Source organism: Lonchura striata, chromosome 6 (genome assembly GCF_050655825.1).
Source record: "Lonchura striata isolate lonStrDom1 chromosome 6, ASM5065582v1, whole genome shotgun sequence".
Taxonomy (NCBI): domain Eukaryota; kingdom Metazoa; phylum Chordata; class Aves; order Passeriformes; family Estrildidae; genus Lonchura; species Lonchura striata.
The window spans coordinates 35,503,222-35,517,141 of NC_140708.1; the positions used below are offsets into that span (position 1 = coordinate 35,503,222).

Genomic DNA, 13,920 nt, shown 5'->3' on the forward strand with positions numbered 1-13,920 from the left:
TTGGGAGAAAGGGAAAGAAAAGCAAAGCACCACACCTGCTGCTAGGCCACGTTCAGATTATTTTATTACAGCTAGAGAGATGCTACATCAGCTTCAAGCAGTACAAGAGCCAACCAAATTCAAGTGAAGGAAAACTTGTCATTAAGCTCCAAAAAGTGCACTGTGAAGGTTCAAGGTTTTACCATCTCCCAAACAAAATTAAAATTCACGCTTGTTAGTGCTCCTGAGTAGCTGCACTTTTTTTTTTTTAATGGCACATATTTACATTCATTCCATGGTTTAGTGCATTTACACACAAAACCAACGAGTTTTAAATTATTGATACTTGTTACATTCATGTCTTCCTCTGCAAAATTCATTAAAAAGAAGCCATGTATCAAAATTCTATCCTTGTTTCAAATTTCTTTTTTGACAGACTTTTACGTTGTGTGAGAACACAAAATGCAGCACATTCTTCTGGTCCAAAACTAGTTAAAGGGAAAAGCCAGTGGAAGGAAACTAACTTGTGCACTCATCACATTCAGGAAGATGATTAATGGCCACAGAAATTCATGAAACTGAAGTTGCAGAAGTCAGAGGTAAAGCCTTAGTTTTACCCTTTTTAAAGAAAGACAAGGGAATCAGTAAATATTTCAGCATTTAATTTCTTAAACATGAGAAAATGAGAGCTTTTATTATTAATTTTTACAATTACGGCTGTTTTCCTAATGTCTTCAGTGGTGACATTCACTCGAATATATTTGATTGTTTATTTATTCACTTTTTCAAAATATTCTTTGGAACCTTCCGGGCTTGGTTTGATCTGTCAAGAAAAAAAAGTTAAGTTATTACTTGGAACAGGTATGATAAAAAAATACAGATTTGACACTTAATCCAAGCAAATCCAGGCATACTTTATAAAAATAGTAATCTGTTTTTGCACTTGGTTGAAAGACAAAAGCCTAGATCATGTGCAACTCGTACTTGAAAATATTAAGTATAAACCAGATTTTTCCTGTTAAATTACAATGCATTAAGTAAGTAAAAAATCTGAACTCAGTTAATGGAGAGTCCAAGTCAAATTTGGAATTTTGAACACAATTTGCATCTCCTAAAAGGAAACCAGTAACTTTCTTCACAGGCATCCCACACTTACAATCGGACTGAACAAACAGACTGAACTGGCCCAGACAACGGGCACAGACCCAGGGAAGCACCTCAGAGCGAGTGAATCCCAGCCCTCCAGGCAAGCACAACCAGGCCAGGGGCTATTTTCAGCAGGACCACACTCAGCCCTGAGCAGCACTCACCGTTGGGGAGTTTGGAGTCCAGTTGGCCGGGCACACCTCTCCGTGTGTCTCCACGAACTGGAAGGCCTTGACCAGGCGCAGCGTCTCGTCCACGCTGCGCCCCACGGGCAGGTCGTTGACGCTCAGGTGCTTGATGACCCCGTTCGGGTCAATGATGAACAGACCTCTGCAATGCAGCAGCAGATCAGGGAAGGTAAATCAATTTCCAAGGTCAAACACAAGGAACTGGGTGCATAATTTCAGCAAAGTAGTTACTCCTAGTGACAAGCGTCAGTTAGGAGGGAACTGCAACTTTTGGTATCTTGTTTGTTAGCAAAGTGATCCACTGCTGTGGTACTGAGAAATTAAAAAGTGTGTATGGAACCTATTCAATCCAGGCAGAGAGAGCAAAGGGACTTTCCAAACTGAAAGATGGCATCCTGCCATGTCTTTTTGGTCAAATTTGTAGGTGCTGAGTGAAGAGCTGCTTGTGCATTATGCTACTGAATTAAATCCCGTTGCATAAAAGTATTTGTGAAAATCAAACTCTCAATCTTACCATACTAATTAACTTCATCTCTCAGTAAACAAATGCCAAAAGTTCCTGATCCAAAGAGATCAAGAACTGAAGGTCTCCAGAAGATTCCTACCCAATCCACTGTTTCTCAGGGACTACTATGGAAAAAAATTATCAGAAACTGCCCTTCTATGCTGCTCCTTTTCCTTAGGGACATGGAGTTCTCCCTCTCTCAGAGCAGAAGAGCTTTCCCCTCACACATTTTCAGAGAGGCCTGGAGCCATTCTCAGCTTCATGGCCAAAATGACCAGGTGCCCTTTTCCATGGATCCAGCCATCCTGCAGCAGAAGACATCTAGAGTCTTCACTTGATGCCACTTCCCCACAGGAGGGAACAGTGTGCCTTATGTTGGTTAGACTGGGCTGTGTCACAGCACAGCAGTCAAGCCTTACCTCAGTGCTATGCCAGGTCCATCTAGCAGCACCCCATAATCACGGGAGATCTGTTTTGTGAGGTCTGACAGAACTGGAATATTCATTTTGCCCAGACCGCCGCTCTAGAGAACAGAGAAAGATTCCACTTGGTTACAAAATGCTCCATAGGATCATCCTTCCTGAGCTGCTGGATTCCATGTTCTCGAGGGCACTGTAACAACAAAACAGAACCAAGGCATCTGCTCCACGAAAGGAACCAGCTGTGTCTGGTGTTGTTTGGGTTTGCTTTGTTTGTTTGTTTTAAAGTAGTCAGGAACAGTTTGTTTCTTTAGAAAATGAAATTTCTTTTGCACTGAGCATTTTGGAATTGCTGATTTCAGTGGTAAGAGGCTACCAATGGCAACAGCCATACATTTCCAGAAAAACTTCCTTTGTATCCTATTCAGGAGCTTTGAATAGAAAAATTTCTACTGCATATTTAAGTGCTCAGAATTAAATAGGATGAACATGGGGGAGAAGGAAGAGAAACAAACTTGTGAACAAAAAAACTTTGGAGCACACATCGGATGGGGAACAGTTGAGGGAGCTGAGGATATTTAGCCTGGAGAAAAGGAGGTTCAGGGGTGATCTTGTCACTCTCTAACTACTTAAAAGTGGGTGTAGCTAGGTGGGGGTAAGCTTCTTCTCTCAAGTAACAAGGGACAGGACAAAAGGAAATTATATCAAATCGCACCAGGGGAGGTTTATATTATCAAATATTATCAAAAACTTCTTCACATAAAGGATTGCCAGGCATTGGAACAGGCTTCCCAGAGGATGGAAAAAAAACATATGGATGTGGCACTTGAGGACCTGGTTAGTGGTGAACATGGCGATATGGTGGTGGTGAGTTCATCATCTCATCATCATCATGAGACTTCATGATCCTAGAGGTCTTTTCCAACCTAACAATTCAATGATTCCAAACACAATGCTCTTACCAACACACTAAGTATGTCAGAGTTCTGCTGCTCTGTTCAGCGTACATGTTATTTTTTTGTTTTGCCTCTCACAAATCAATTTAAATACTATTTGACGAGTCAAACAAGATTTCTTTCAGTTTTGCCACAGACTGAGACTGCAAGAGAGATAAACTCTCTAACCTTGAAACAAGGCTGGAGTTTGTTAGCTTTGCTATTCTTGGCATCATCAGTGAATCACTGTGTAATCTCAGCCACTCAGACCCTGATCCTGCAAACACTTGTCTGCAACAGAGTTCCCTACACAGAGCTTTGAGCACAGATGTCAGACAAACCAAGGCTTCTGCTTCTCTGGGTGTCAGTTTCCTGCCTGTGCCACCATGGAGGCACCTGTTTTGAGTTGGGCTCCATGATCCTTGTGGGTCCTTTCCAACTCGTCTGTGTATCTGTAAAATATTGTGCACGTCTGACATACCCTGAACACCTTTGGGATAAAGCTGGGAAGTCAGGCCGCAGTCACATTGCTGAGCTTTGAACAAAGCATGCAGAAAAGAAATACTCTTGACAGGCTCAGCCAAGGTGCATTAAATGCAGCAAACTCATTCCTCCCCTGCATGTTCCAGTGGTGCCAGAAGGCAGCATTACTGCACACTGCTGTCCACACAGGCTGGGACTGATGGCACAAGTGCTTCTGCACCTTCCTGGGACACTTGTGCTTCTCTACAGTCACCTAAACCAGGGAGATGCTTTATGCCACCAAAAGCAGATATTTTTATATGTAGCTGAAAGAGGCTCTTCTCCAGTAAAAGGCTGTCTTTATCACTTTCTTTCCCTAAATAAAGCCAAAAACCTCCATTTGTACTGCAAGAGGGGGACCCTTTCAGCAAGTGAGAATTAATGATACAAGTGTTCCAATAAACTGGTGGTTCCTCTGCTTCCAACCTGAAGCCACCATTATTGGGTAATTGTTAACAGTAACGACTGAACAGCTGCTGCTCCTCTTCTGTGGTAGTTTTTGTGCATTATCAGCTGTCACAGCCACTTTGGGACAGTAACATGTAAATCGAGCAGTTGTCTTTTGAGATAAATGTACAAGGATACAATGTTACCAACAAGGCTATCATTACAGCAAAACAAGTTAAAAACCCAAGCCAGATAATTATGAAAAAGAAAACAAAAGACAGAGGTCAGAATTATTTGATCAAACGTAGAGTCGACTGCATACTGCATACCACTTTAGGAAATCTACTAAAAATCAACGTTGCCACAATTATTTATTCAACTTCTCTTCTCTGGAGGTCCTGTGAAAAGAAACCAAACCAACACAGAAGGCCCCAAAAAGATACTCAATTCCTACCTTTCGTGGTGTGTTTATCCAGGCCAGATGAGTAAAATGTGAGTCCACCGAAACTGCCACCACTTCACAGTTCACATCACGAAATTCTTTTGCTTTGTTGCTGAAAGCCACAATTTCCGTGGGGCAGACAAAGGTGCTGGTGGGAGGGCAGATCAGGCTGTAATTATTCTGTCATCTTCTCTAGAGAAGACTCTCATGTCCATTTCTAGGCACTAATGAAGCAGAACATTTTCTTTCCACTGATAATTTTAGCCATGTTTCCTGCTCAAGGTTAATTTCAGTCTCAAACCAACAGTCACAGCCACACAGCTGGTATACCAGTTACCATCTCTGAGTTCTAGACAGATTCCTTAACAAGGATGGAGAAACCGTCTCTGCTAGAGACTCTCTGGACAGTTTTTGGAAGGTATGAAGGTTAGAAAGTTTAGAAAGGTATGAAGGTTAAACCCTTCTCCATGTGCCCACATGCACCAAGATACTTTTGGAAATTCAAGTCTTCTGAGCAGACTGACCCCCATCTTAAAATGTTTTGCCCTGAAGCTGTGTAGCTGCAGTTCTGCTGGCCTTGCTTCTTCAAGGACAGAGTTTCCAAGGCAGTCCCAAATTGCAGGGCAATGCCCTCACCCCTGGGACTGACTGCAACAGGAACCACAGCCACCTCCTAATGCAGGCCCTGCAGCCAGAAGATGCTCTGCAGTCACCCTGTCCACTGCTTTAATACACAATGCCCATGTGCCCCCAATCTTACCACTCACACTCTAGAAACAGGCACATCTGCCCTGCAAGACTGCCTCAAATCGAACAAAACCCCAACGACCGGCAGCGTTTTGATGACCTTCAGCAGGACAGAAGGCCCATGGGGAAGGGGAGAAACCGCACTCACAAGTCCAGGGGGTAGAAGAAGAGAACCAGGTATTTCCCCTTGAAATCATCCAGGCTCAGCTCCTTGAACTCTCCGTTAACGACGGCCGTGCCCTTGAAGGCCGGGGCGTGCTGGGTCACGGCCGCGGCGAACCGCCAGGAGCCTGCGGAGGGGAGAACGCGGAGCTGCGGGCCGGGCCCGGGGCGCTCCCGGGGCGCCTTCCCCGCCCGCGCTCCCGCACTTACCGAGGCTGAAGGGCCGGCGGGCGCAGGCCGGGGGCCGTGCCGTCCCTCTCCTCCCGGCGGCGGCAGCCACGGGCACCTGCGGGGACAGGGAGGGTCAGGGCGGGCCGGGCGGGCGGGCAGACCCGCGGGCTGTGCCGCACTCACCGCGGCGCGGAGCAGCCGGCCCAGCGCGGCGGCCATGTCGAGCGGCGGCGGGGAGGGCGGGAACCCGGGAGGGCGGGAACCCGGGAGGCGGGAGGGCGGGAACCCCTGAGGGGCGGGAACCCCGGAGGGCGGGAACCCGGGAGGGCGGGAACCCCTGAGGGGCGGGAACCCCTGAGGGGCGGGAACCCGGGAGGGCGGGAACCCGGGAGGGCGGGAACCCCTGAGGGGCGGTGAGGGAGGCGCAGGCACGGAATCACGGAATCACGGAATCACGGAATCACGGAGTCACGGAATGACGGAATGACGGAATCGATCGGCTTGGGAAAGGCTTGGCGGAGCCTGGAGTCCGACCTGTGCCCGAACACCACCGCGTCAAGCAAACCACGGCACGGAGGTGTCAGTCTTTCCTTACAGAGCTTCAGGGGCCGTGACTCCAGCACCTCCCCGGGCAGCCCATTCCAATCTGAGCACCCTTTTTGCGAAGCAGTTCTTCCCGATGTGGAAAACGCCAGTCACTTGGTTTTTAAAATGATAAATGTTTAATAATAATAAAATGGTTATAAAAATAGTAATACAATTAGAGTAATGAAGTTCAGAGTTAGGACAATTGCAGGACAATAAAAAGCATAGAATTACGGACGTCCGGATGCTCTCAGACACTAAGTCACGAAAAGCACACTTTGTGAACAAATAACCTTAAAAGCAATAGCTTGTTACATATTTATATATCCTTCATGGTTGTGCATATATTCTATTTAAAACAAGAACTCTCTCTGTTGTATGTTAACTGTTTATTTTAGTCCCCAAGGTGTCTTCGAGTCTGAGCAAGGCCTGAAGAAATTAGCTTCCTCTGACAAGAAAACTATAAATTCTTTTTCTTTGGAAGATTTAGGTGTTCCTTGAAGCGATTATCTCATTCCTAAAAAAAAAACCTCCCCCCACATATATAGTCTCTATTTTAACATTATGTTAGAACCTAAAACTATATTTAACACACTACTTAAGAGAATTAATACACCATAACTTTCTAACCTTACACATATAATATTCATTGTAACATTTGCGAAAAGCCAATCATAAAATATGCATTTTTCACACCAATGTCCAACCTAAACCCCCCCACGCACAGCTGAAGCCATGTGCTCTTGTCTTGCCGTTTGTTAGCTGGGAGCAGAGCCCGACGCTTCCTGTCAGGGACTTGTGGAGAAGGGATAAGGTTCTCCCTGAGCCTCCTCCAGGCTAAACACCCCCAGCTCCCTCACAGGACCTGTGCTCCAGACCCTTCCCCAAGGGATAAGGTTTGCCCTGAGCCTCCTCCAGGCTAAACACCCCCTGCTCCCTCACAGGACCTGTGCTCCAGACCCTTCCCCAGCTCCGTTCCCCTCTCTGGACCCGCTCCAGCGCCCCAATGTCCTTCCAGAGCTGTGCACAACACTCGCCTCAGCAGTGCCGTGTGCCCGGCGCTGTGCCCGGCCTCGCCGGGGTGAGTGGTGTTGGTGTGTGCTGATACAGCCCGGCCGGTGCTCAGAAACCTTCCAAATACATGCTTACAACTGGCTCTGACTTTGTTGAACTCACTTGGATTATAGTCACAGAATCACAGAATATTCTCAGTTGGAAGGAATACACAAAGGTCATCCAAGTCCATCTCCTGGCCCTGCACAGGACACCACAGGAGTCACACCATGTGCTTGAGAGCTTTGGCTAAACACTTCTTGAATTCTCTCAGGCTTGGTGCTGTGCCTACTTCCCTGTGGTTCTTGTTCCACCTCCCAATCATCCTCTGTTGTTTTGAAAACCTGGTGGTTTTTCTAATACACAACCTAAACCTCTCCTGACTCAATTTCAGGCTGTTCCCTCCTGTCACTGATCACCACAGAGCAGAGATCAGTGTCTGCCCTCCTCTTCCTCTCACAAAGTTGTAGACTGCAATGTGTTGTCCCCTCAGTCTCCTCTTCTCCAGGCTGAACAGACAAGGTGCCCTCAGCCGCTCCTCATGCAGCATCCCCTCAAGGCCCTTCACCATCTTCACAGCTCCTAGCTTCCTTCTTTGTGTTCCTTCATCTAAACAATTAAACCAAGCTGAACCCAGTTTCCCTTCTGGGTTTTAGTAACTTCTACTTTCATGTATTTATTAATATCCACAACTTTTTAGAAAGGGTGGACCTTGTGGACTACAGAAAAGACTGGCTCTTCCAGCAGGATAAGCTTAGCCGTCAGCACTGGGGGGCAAAGCCAAAGGCAGCCAGAGAAATGTCATCTACCCCTGAGATGAACTCAATGGATGCTAAATCTGCTTCTGAACTTATTCCTGGTACTGATCTATCTGGATGGTCCAGTCACCCCCGTAATAGTGAACCTCTGAGCCTTCAAAAGAGGGAGGATTGTGTTCAACCTGCCTGTTAGGGTTGATAATTAGCTGGTACTAATTCCCTGCTATGCCTAGGAATTGTTTAGGTCAGTATTAGCTGGTGTTGTCCAAAAGTGTGCTGAGACCTTTCTGGGCACTTAACATCATGGCAAATTTCAGTCAGTGGCACCTTGAATTTATTAATGCAAATGTAGCCAATGACAGTTGGAAATGTGGCTCTGAAAATCTTCTCAAAAAGAACGTAATTCCTAGCAGAGCAGCCAGAATAATGTTATCTACTCAAAACTGAAAGTGGAAGGGAATAAACAATTTGCACGTTAGAAAGTATGTCAGGTAGAGTGTGGGTGAACTGTGCCCTAGTCTGCAGCCTTGGATTAGGCGAGGGAAGGAGCGATTGTGGAGATTGTGACCAGGGTAGAGGTGTGGGAGGTCTTTGTGCTGCTGCTGAGGGCTGCAAGCAGAGCAGTGAGCAGCGAAGCTGAGCCTGGGACACCTGTGGAGCAGTGGCTGTAGGTGGAGAGCAGCAAACCCGTCAGTGGCTGTAGGTGGAGAGCAGCAAACCCATCAGCCATTAGCTGAGCTGCTTCTTTCCAGAGCAGTGCAGGATGGCATGACTGCGTTCGTGTCTGAAACCTGGCACAGAGATGTGCTTGCCCAGAGGAGTGCCCTGGGGCTGGGCAGCAAACGGTGTGCCCAGGAGTGGCTGGGTTCCTTTCCCTCAGGTGTGGAGCTGCATTGTGGCAGCCAGAAAAGGGCTGTTGCTCGGATTTCCTGAGGATGGCTGTCTCATCCACAGATGATTATTCACAAAACTTCTAAGTTGATGTATTCTAAACCAATGCCCTTCCCCCATCCCCGGAAAGTTGTATTTGTTTAAAACTCTTTGTTTAAACTCTTGGCTTGCAGGTGGGGAAATATTGCTCATGCTTTGTCATGGAGGCAGTGTAATTCAGCTTCTCAGAGTTCTGTGCAAAAGCTTGAACTACTACCATTTAATGGGGGGTATTTTCCATTTTGCTTTTGCAAAATGAGCATCCCTGCAATCTGAAGATGGACCTTGTCACTGCCAAAGTGCACCTGATAAAATTGTTCCTTTTTCCTCGGCTCTGGCTCTGGCACAGGCTCGAGCAGCTGCTAGACCAGGTTCTTATTGATATCCAAAGTTCAAAATCTATCTACCGAGTGATACCATATGCACATCTTTTCCCAAATCTTGTTGGTTGTCTCCTTTGCTGTCTTAAAGTCTGATTCAAATTGACATGTGAAGTTGGTGAAAGACTCTCCAGGGATTTCAGCAGGCTTTAAGGAGAAGTTGGTATACAAGGTGCAGAGTAGTCCATAAGGCACTTGAATAGATAATGAGAGATGTGAACGTTCTTTTGGTTAGGATACTTACCTGCCTGCTCCCATTTTCTGCCTCTCTTTTCCTGTCTGAGAATAGTTAGCTATGTCTTTCTGGTGAAAAACTACAAGATCGGTTGATAAAAAATACAGATAATGCTTGTGTATTGTTTACATTATTGTTTTGTGTTCGATTTTAAAGAGCTCTTTGAAAGATCACCGTACACACAGCAAAATTTTAGGGGGAAAGTAGCTGTTTCTCTCTACACTTGATAAAAGGGATAAGCAAATCCCAAATCAGAGCTGCTGCTGGGGATCACTGAGTGGTAAATTCTGTGCAGAGTATGGGATACATATATCTGCTTACTTAAGAATAAAATCTGCTCATCTTCTAGGAGGTTATGTTATTCCATGTGCTCAAGTGCTGTAACAATCATTTGTCCTCTACCTTGATGAAATAGCTGAAAAGAGGCTGGGAAATGGGAAAAATCAACAGAGGTATAAACGTTTTGATCTAAACCAAAGCAAGAAGTTTGGCTTAGGCCAGACGATGCATCACCCCGTGGCTGTTGGTAGATGGCAGCCTCTGTCCTTGCACACAGGGGCTCTGGAAAATATTCCAGCTGCCTGCAAATGCTCTCACAGGCCTGTGTGCTCCCACCTGCTGATACCCAAGCTCAGCAGGAGGAGACAGAATTTGCCAGTTCAGAGCAATAAGTTCCAGAAGCAATCCCAAACACAATCCAGTTTAGGGCTAATCATGAACGGGCTTTACTGCATTAATTACGTGCTAGAACATGGATTTAGGAGATAGCTGCTGTTAAGGTATGTTTCCAATTGATAAGTATAGGCAAAAGCCTTTCTGACATTTGGTCCACTGGGGTCTTATCCTTCGCTGTCGAGGTGGCCGTGCTGGGGCCGAGCGGTTTTTCCCTGGAGCCAGGATGAAAGTGGGTGTGTTGCTGCTGTGTTTCTGGCTGGAGCTGTGCGAGCCCACCCTGCCGATGACTCATCCTTCAAGTGGCTCAGAATATCACACTGTGCCTCGCTGCTTCCCTGTTCCTGTTACACTGATGCATTTGGGTCTCGCTCGGTGCTGGCGTTTCATTTACAAACCTCGCTTTTCCCATCAAGGAAAGATGGCTGCCAGCCCTGCTTTACCCTGGTAACTTCAGATGGAAATTTTAAAGCACATTTTTAAAGCACCTTAGAAAGCACATTTTTCAGAATATGACTTTTTTTTTTTTTTAGCCTCTCCTTTTTTTTTTTTTTTTCCTCCTTCCAATACTGGTTGCTTCTGCATATGACTCAGAATAAATTTTCCTTTTTCTCCATCAAATGTTGAATTAGGACATTTAGGCCAGCAAAAGAGACCTGTGTTCCTTCCCTGCATTCCTTCCCTGCCACCCTGTCTTTGAGTCCACATATTTCAGCACCATTTTACAAGAGTGAATAGAGTCAGATAAGCAGTGGAACAGATTTACATGTCTCCTGTTTCCTTCTCCCTCCCTCACAGAGAACCTGACTGTTCCATTAAATCAGGTGGGGACATAGCTTGAAATTAAAGGACTTGGGTCACCACAAGAGAAGATGAATATAAAAAAATCTACCTCTTCCTAATTTTTTTTGTTGGTTTTGTGAACCAGTTGATCCAGGTGACATGAGAATGGAGATACTGACAGCTGTGAAGCAGTCATGAGGTAAGAGTCCAGATGCTGCAGTGGGCTTTGCAAAAGCCAACTGATGGACATTCAGTGCAGTGTTACTTGCTCTGGCAACACATGGGGAGCCACATCCATGAAAGGAGCCATCCATCTCAGACTCCTTTGTCACATATCAGGGGTTTAATCAGGCTTTAAAAATGCAGCAGAAAAGAGAGATGCAGTGAGGACCAATCACTTTGATTTTGTTTTTCAAAGGAGTGTATGCTAGGGAACACACCTCCTTCCATGTCCTAGTGCACCACAGTGATTCAGATTTGTTAGAAACGAGAAAAAAAAAAAACAAAACAAAACAAACAAACCTGCATTGCTCTTCCCAATAGGCATGGAGTCAGAATTGCTGCTCTCCATGTAGATGTGTAAGTCAGACACACACATATTATTATTGCAGACCCTCAGCAGCCCGGCAGCAGAGCTCAGCTATCCCTGCTCCTTGCACTCACCACGTTTAATATACGTGGTTCATTTCAATGCACAGGCACACTGAGCTGGAATAAGCCCTGTTATAATGCACAGCCGAGCTGGAATAACCCTGTGTCACTGCACACACACTGCCGGGCTGTCCCTGCTCCCTGCTCTGCTTGCCAGGATCGTGGAGCCTGCGGGAGCTGCGCCGCTCACGAACACTAGGCAGCTCCGTGGGATTTCCAAACTCCAGACAGAGCTGTCGTAATTCTTTTGATAAATAGGTTTTCCCTTGCAAGAATTAAACATTTGAAACTATACAGGAGCATATCAGCCTGCTGGAGTTATGCTTTTGTCCCACAGGGCAACGCTGTGGGTGACTCCACATATCTCGAGGTACATACAGATATGAGATAAGAGGAGCAGTAGAGCTGTTGGGTGCATGTGCTGATTTCCAGTGCAACTCATACTTGAGCTCTTCAAGTTCTGCCCTTTTCATTCAGGCACCTCTATAAAAATAACTCACCAAACACAGTCAGTGCTCCCTGTGGAGTCTCCCATGAAGGTAAATCCCACTGATCAGTCTCATCCTGAGGTGCAGCAGAAACAGCAATATCCCAGTGCTGCTGCAGTGAATGGTGCTTCACAAAGTGGGCACTTAGACACATGCCTTCATTTGTCCTCTGGAGAGAGGAGTTGCTTGTAGCATTAAAAACGTTCTGTATAATAGAAATTCTGTCTTCCACCGACCATCAGCCTTGTTGAGATGTTTGCATTGTCCTTATGATGATCATTAGTGGGAGGCTGGGCAGGGATGTGAAGTGCACTTAGAACTGAGCATAATCTGGTCTGTTTACATCAGTGCTTGCACAGAAGAGTTCAAACAACAAGCAGGGCAGATGCTCCTTAGGAACCTCATCTCTGTGCTAAGGCTCTGGTTTCCAGGAAGCAATTTCTCCCTCAAGAATTATTTAATCAGAGAAAAATCTTCCGGTACTTACAGACACAACTGCTGCGGTATAGAACTTGTATTACAAAGAAAGTAACCACAGCATGGAATGGCTCTGAAAGCCGAATGTTTTTCTGAAGCTACAGGAGAGAAAGGCTGTGGAGGATTGTGCATAGCAGTGCCACCTGCTATGCAAAATAACTTTCAAAGGTCAAACCTTTGACACTTAATCAGGTACAAAAGGCATTTATTGTAGCAATTTTACCCCCAAGGTATTATTCATTAAATGCATTTCTCATCTATTTCCTATGTTCAGAAAATGTGTTCTAGGCAGTCTGCAAGCTCTGCTATTGCAGGCCATTTCTGCATGGCTGTGGAAAGAAATAAATTGGTACAATAAAAAAAAAGAAGAGTAGTGTCTATGCTCCACTTACAAGAAGGTGCATGTTAATTTGATTTGCTTCATGTGGATTTAATCAATGCAAATATAGACGGAGGAAGAGTGTCAGTGGGAGTAATGGGTCGTTTTTATTCCTCTTTCATCGCTTGACCTGATGAATCGATCTACCCCGTTGCTAGGAAAATCAGAATCATGCTGACATGAGCATCTGTCCTATGTAGACAGGAAAGAGTTTATGTTGTAATCTAGCACTTAAAATTCACAAACTTTCCACAAGTGGCTGATGCTTCACATAGTTCCTTACAAGGGTGGAAACAATGGTGTGGCGGAAGAGATGGGGTTCCCTCGGGTTCTTCTGTAGGGCTTTTGAGATCCCGAGAAAGGCGAGGAGCCCCGGCCCGAGGAGGAGGGCGGGGGGGCGGAAGACATCTGCCGGGCGTCGGCGACCCCTTCCCACGAGTGTGGGCACCTGCGGGGAGAGGGGGGCGAAGAGCCGGGCCGGGGAGCCCTGGCAACCGCGGGCAGGACAAGCGGAGCCCCGGGCCGCCGCCGCGGGATGGAGCGCGGCACCGGGGCTGCTCCGGGGCCAGGACCGCGGGAGCCCCGAGCATCCCCGGCGGCGAACACCCATCCCCACCGCCCGGGACGCTCTGGCCAGCCCCTGTCCGTGCCCCTGCCCGCGCTGTCCCCCTCCCCGAGGCGGACAGTGACCGTCCCTCCCTGGGGACCCTGCGCGGCTGCGGAGCCGGCGCCAGGTGCGGCGGGGCCGCCGCAGGACTACACGTCCCGGCGTGCCCGGCCCGGCGGGGCCGGCGCCTGCGCGGGGCTGCGGGGCCGCTCCGCGGTGCCACACCCCCGGGGGAGGGAGGCAGGAGCGCCCGAGCCCTCGAACCACCGGGGGAGTCGGCGGGGCGGAGGATGGAGTAGCGGGGCGCGGCGGAGCCGGC

At 47.1% G+C, this 13,920-nt stretch overlaps 1 protein-coding gene across 1 annotated transcript; it reads right to left on the reverse strand.

The window, feature by feature from the left end:
* Positions 1–39: 39 nt before the first annotated feature.
* PRDX3 (peroxiredoxin 3) lies at positions 40–5,835 on the reverse strand. Its single transcript, XM_031505299.3, has 7 exons — positions 5,787–5,835; positions 5,643–5,718; positions 5,419–5,560; positions 4,536–4,671; positions 2,238–2,341; positions 1,290–1,455; positions 40–802 (listed from the first exon to the last, which is right to left on the reverse strand). Exons 1-7 carry the CDS (start codon positions 5,820–5,822, stop codon positions 749–751), a joined length of 714 nt encoding a protein of 237 aa, XP_031361159.1. The 5' UTR covers positions 5,823–5,835; the 3' UTR covers positions 40–748.
* Between the last annotated feature and the right edge of the window lie 8,085 nt (positions 5,836–13,920).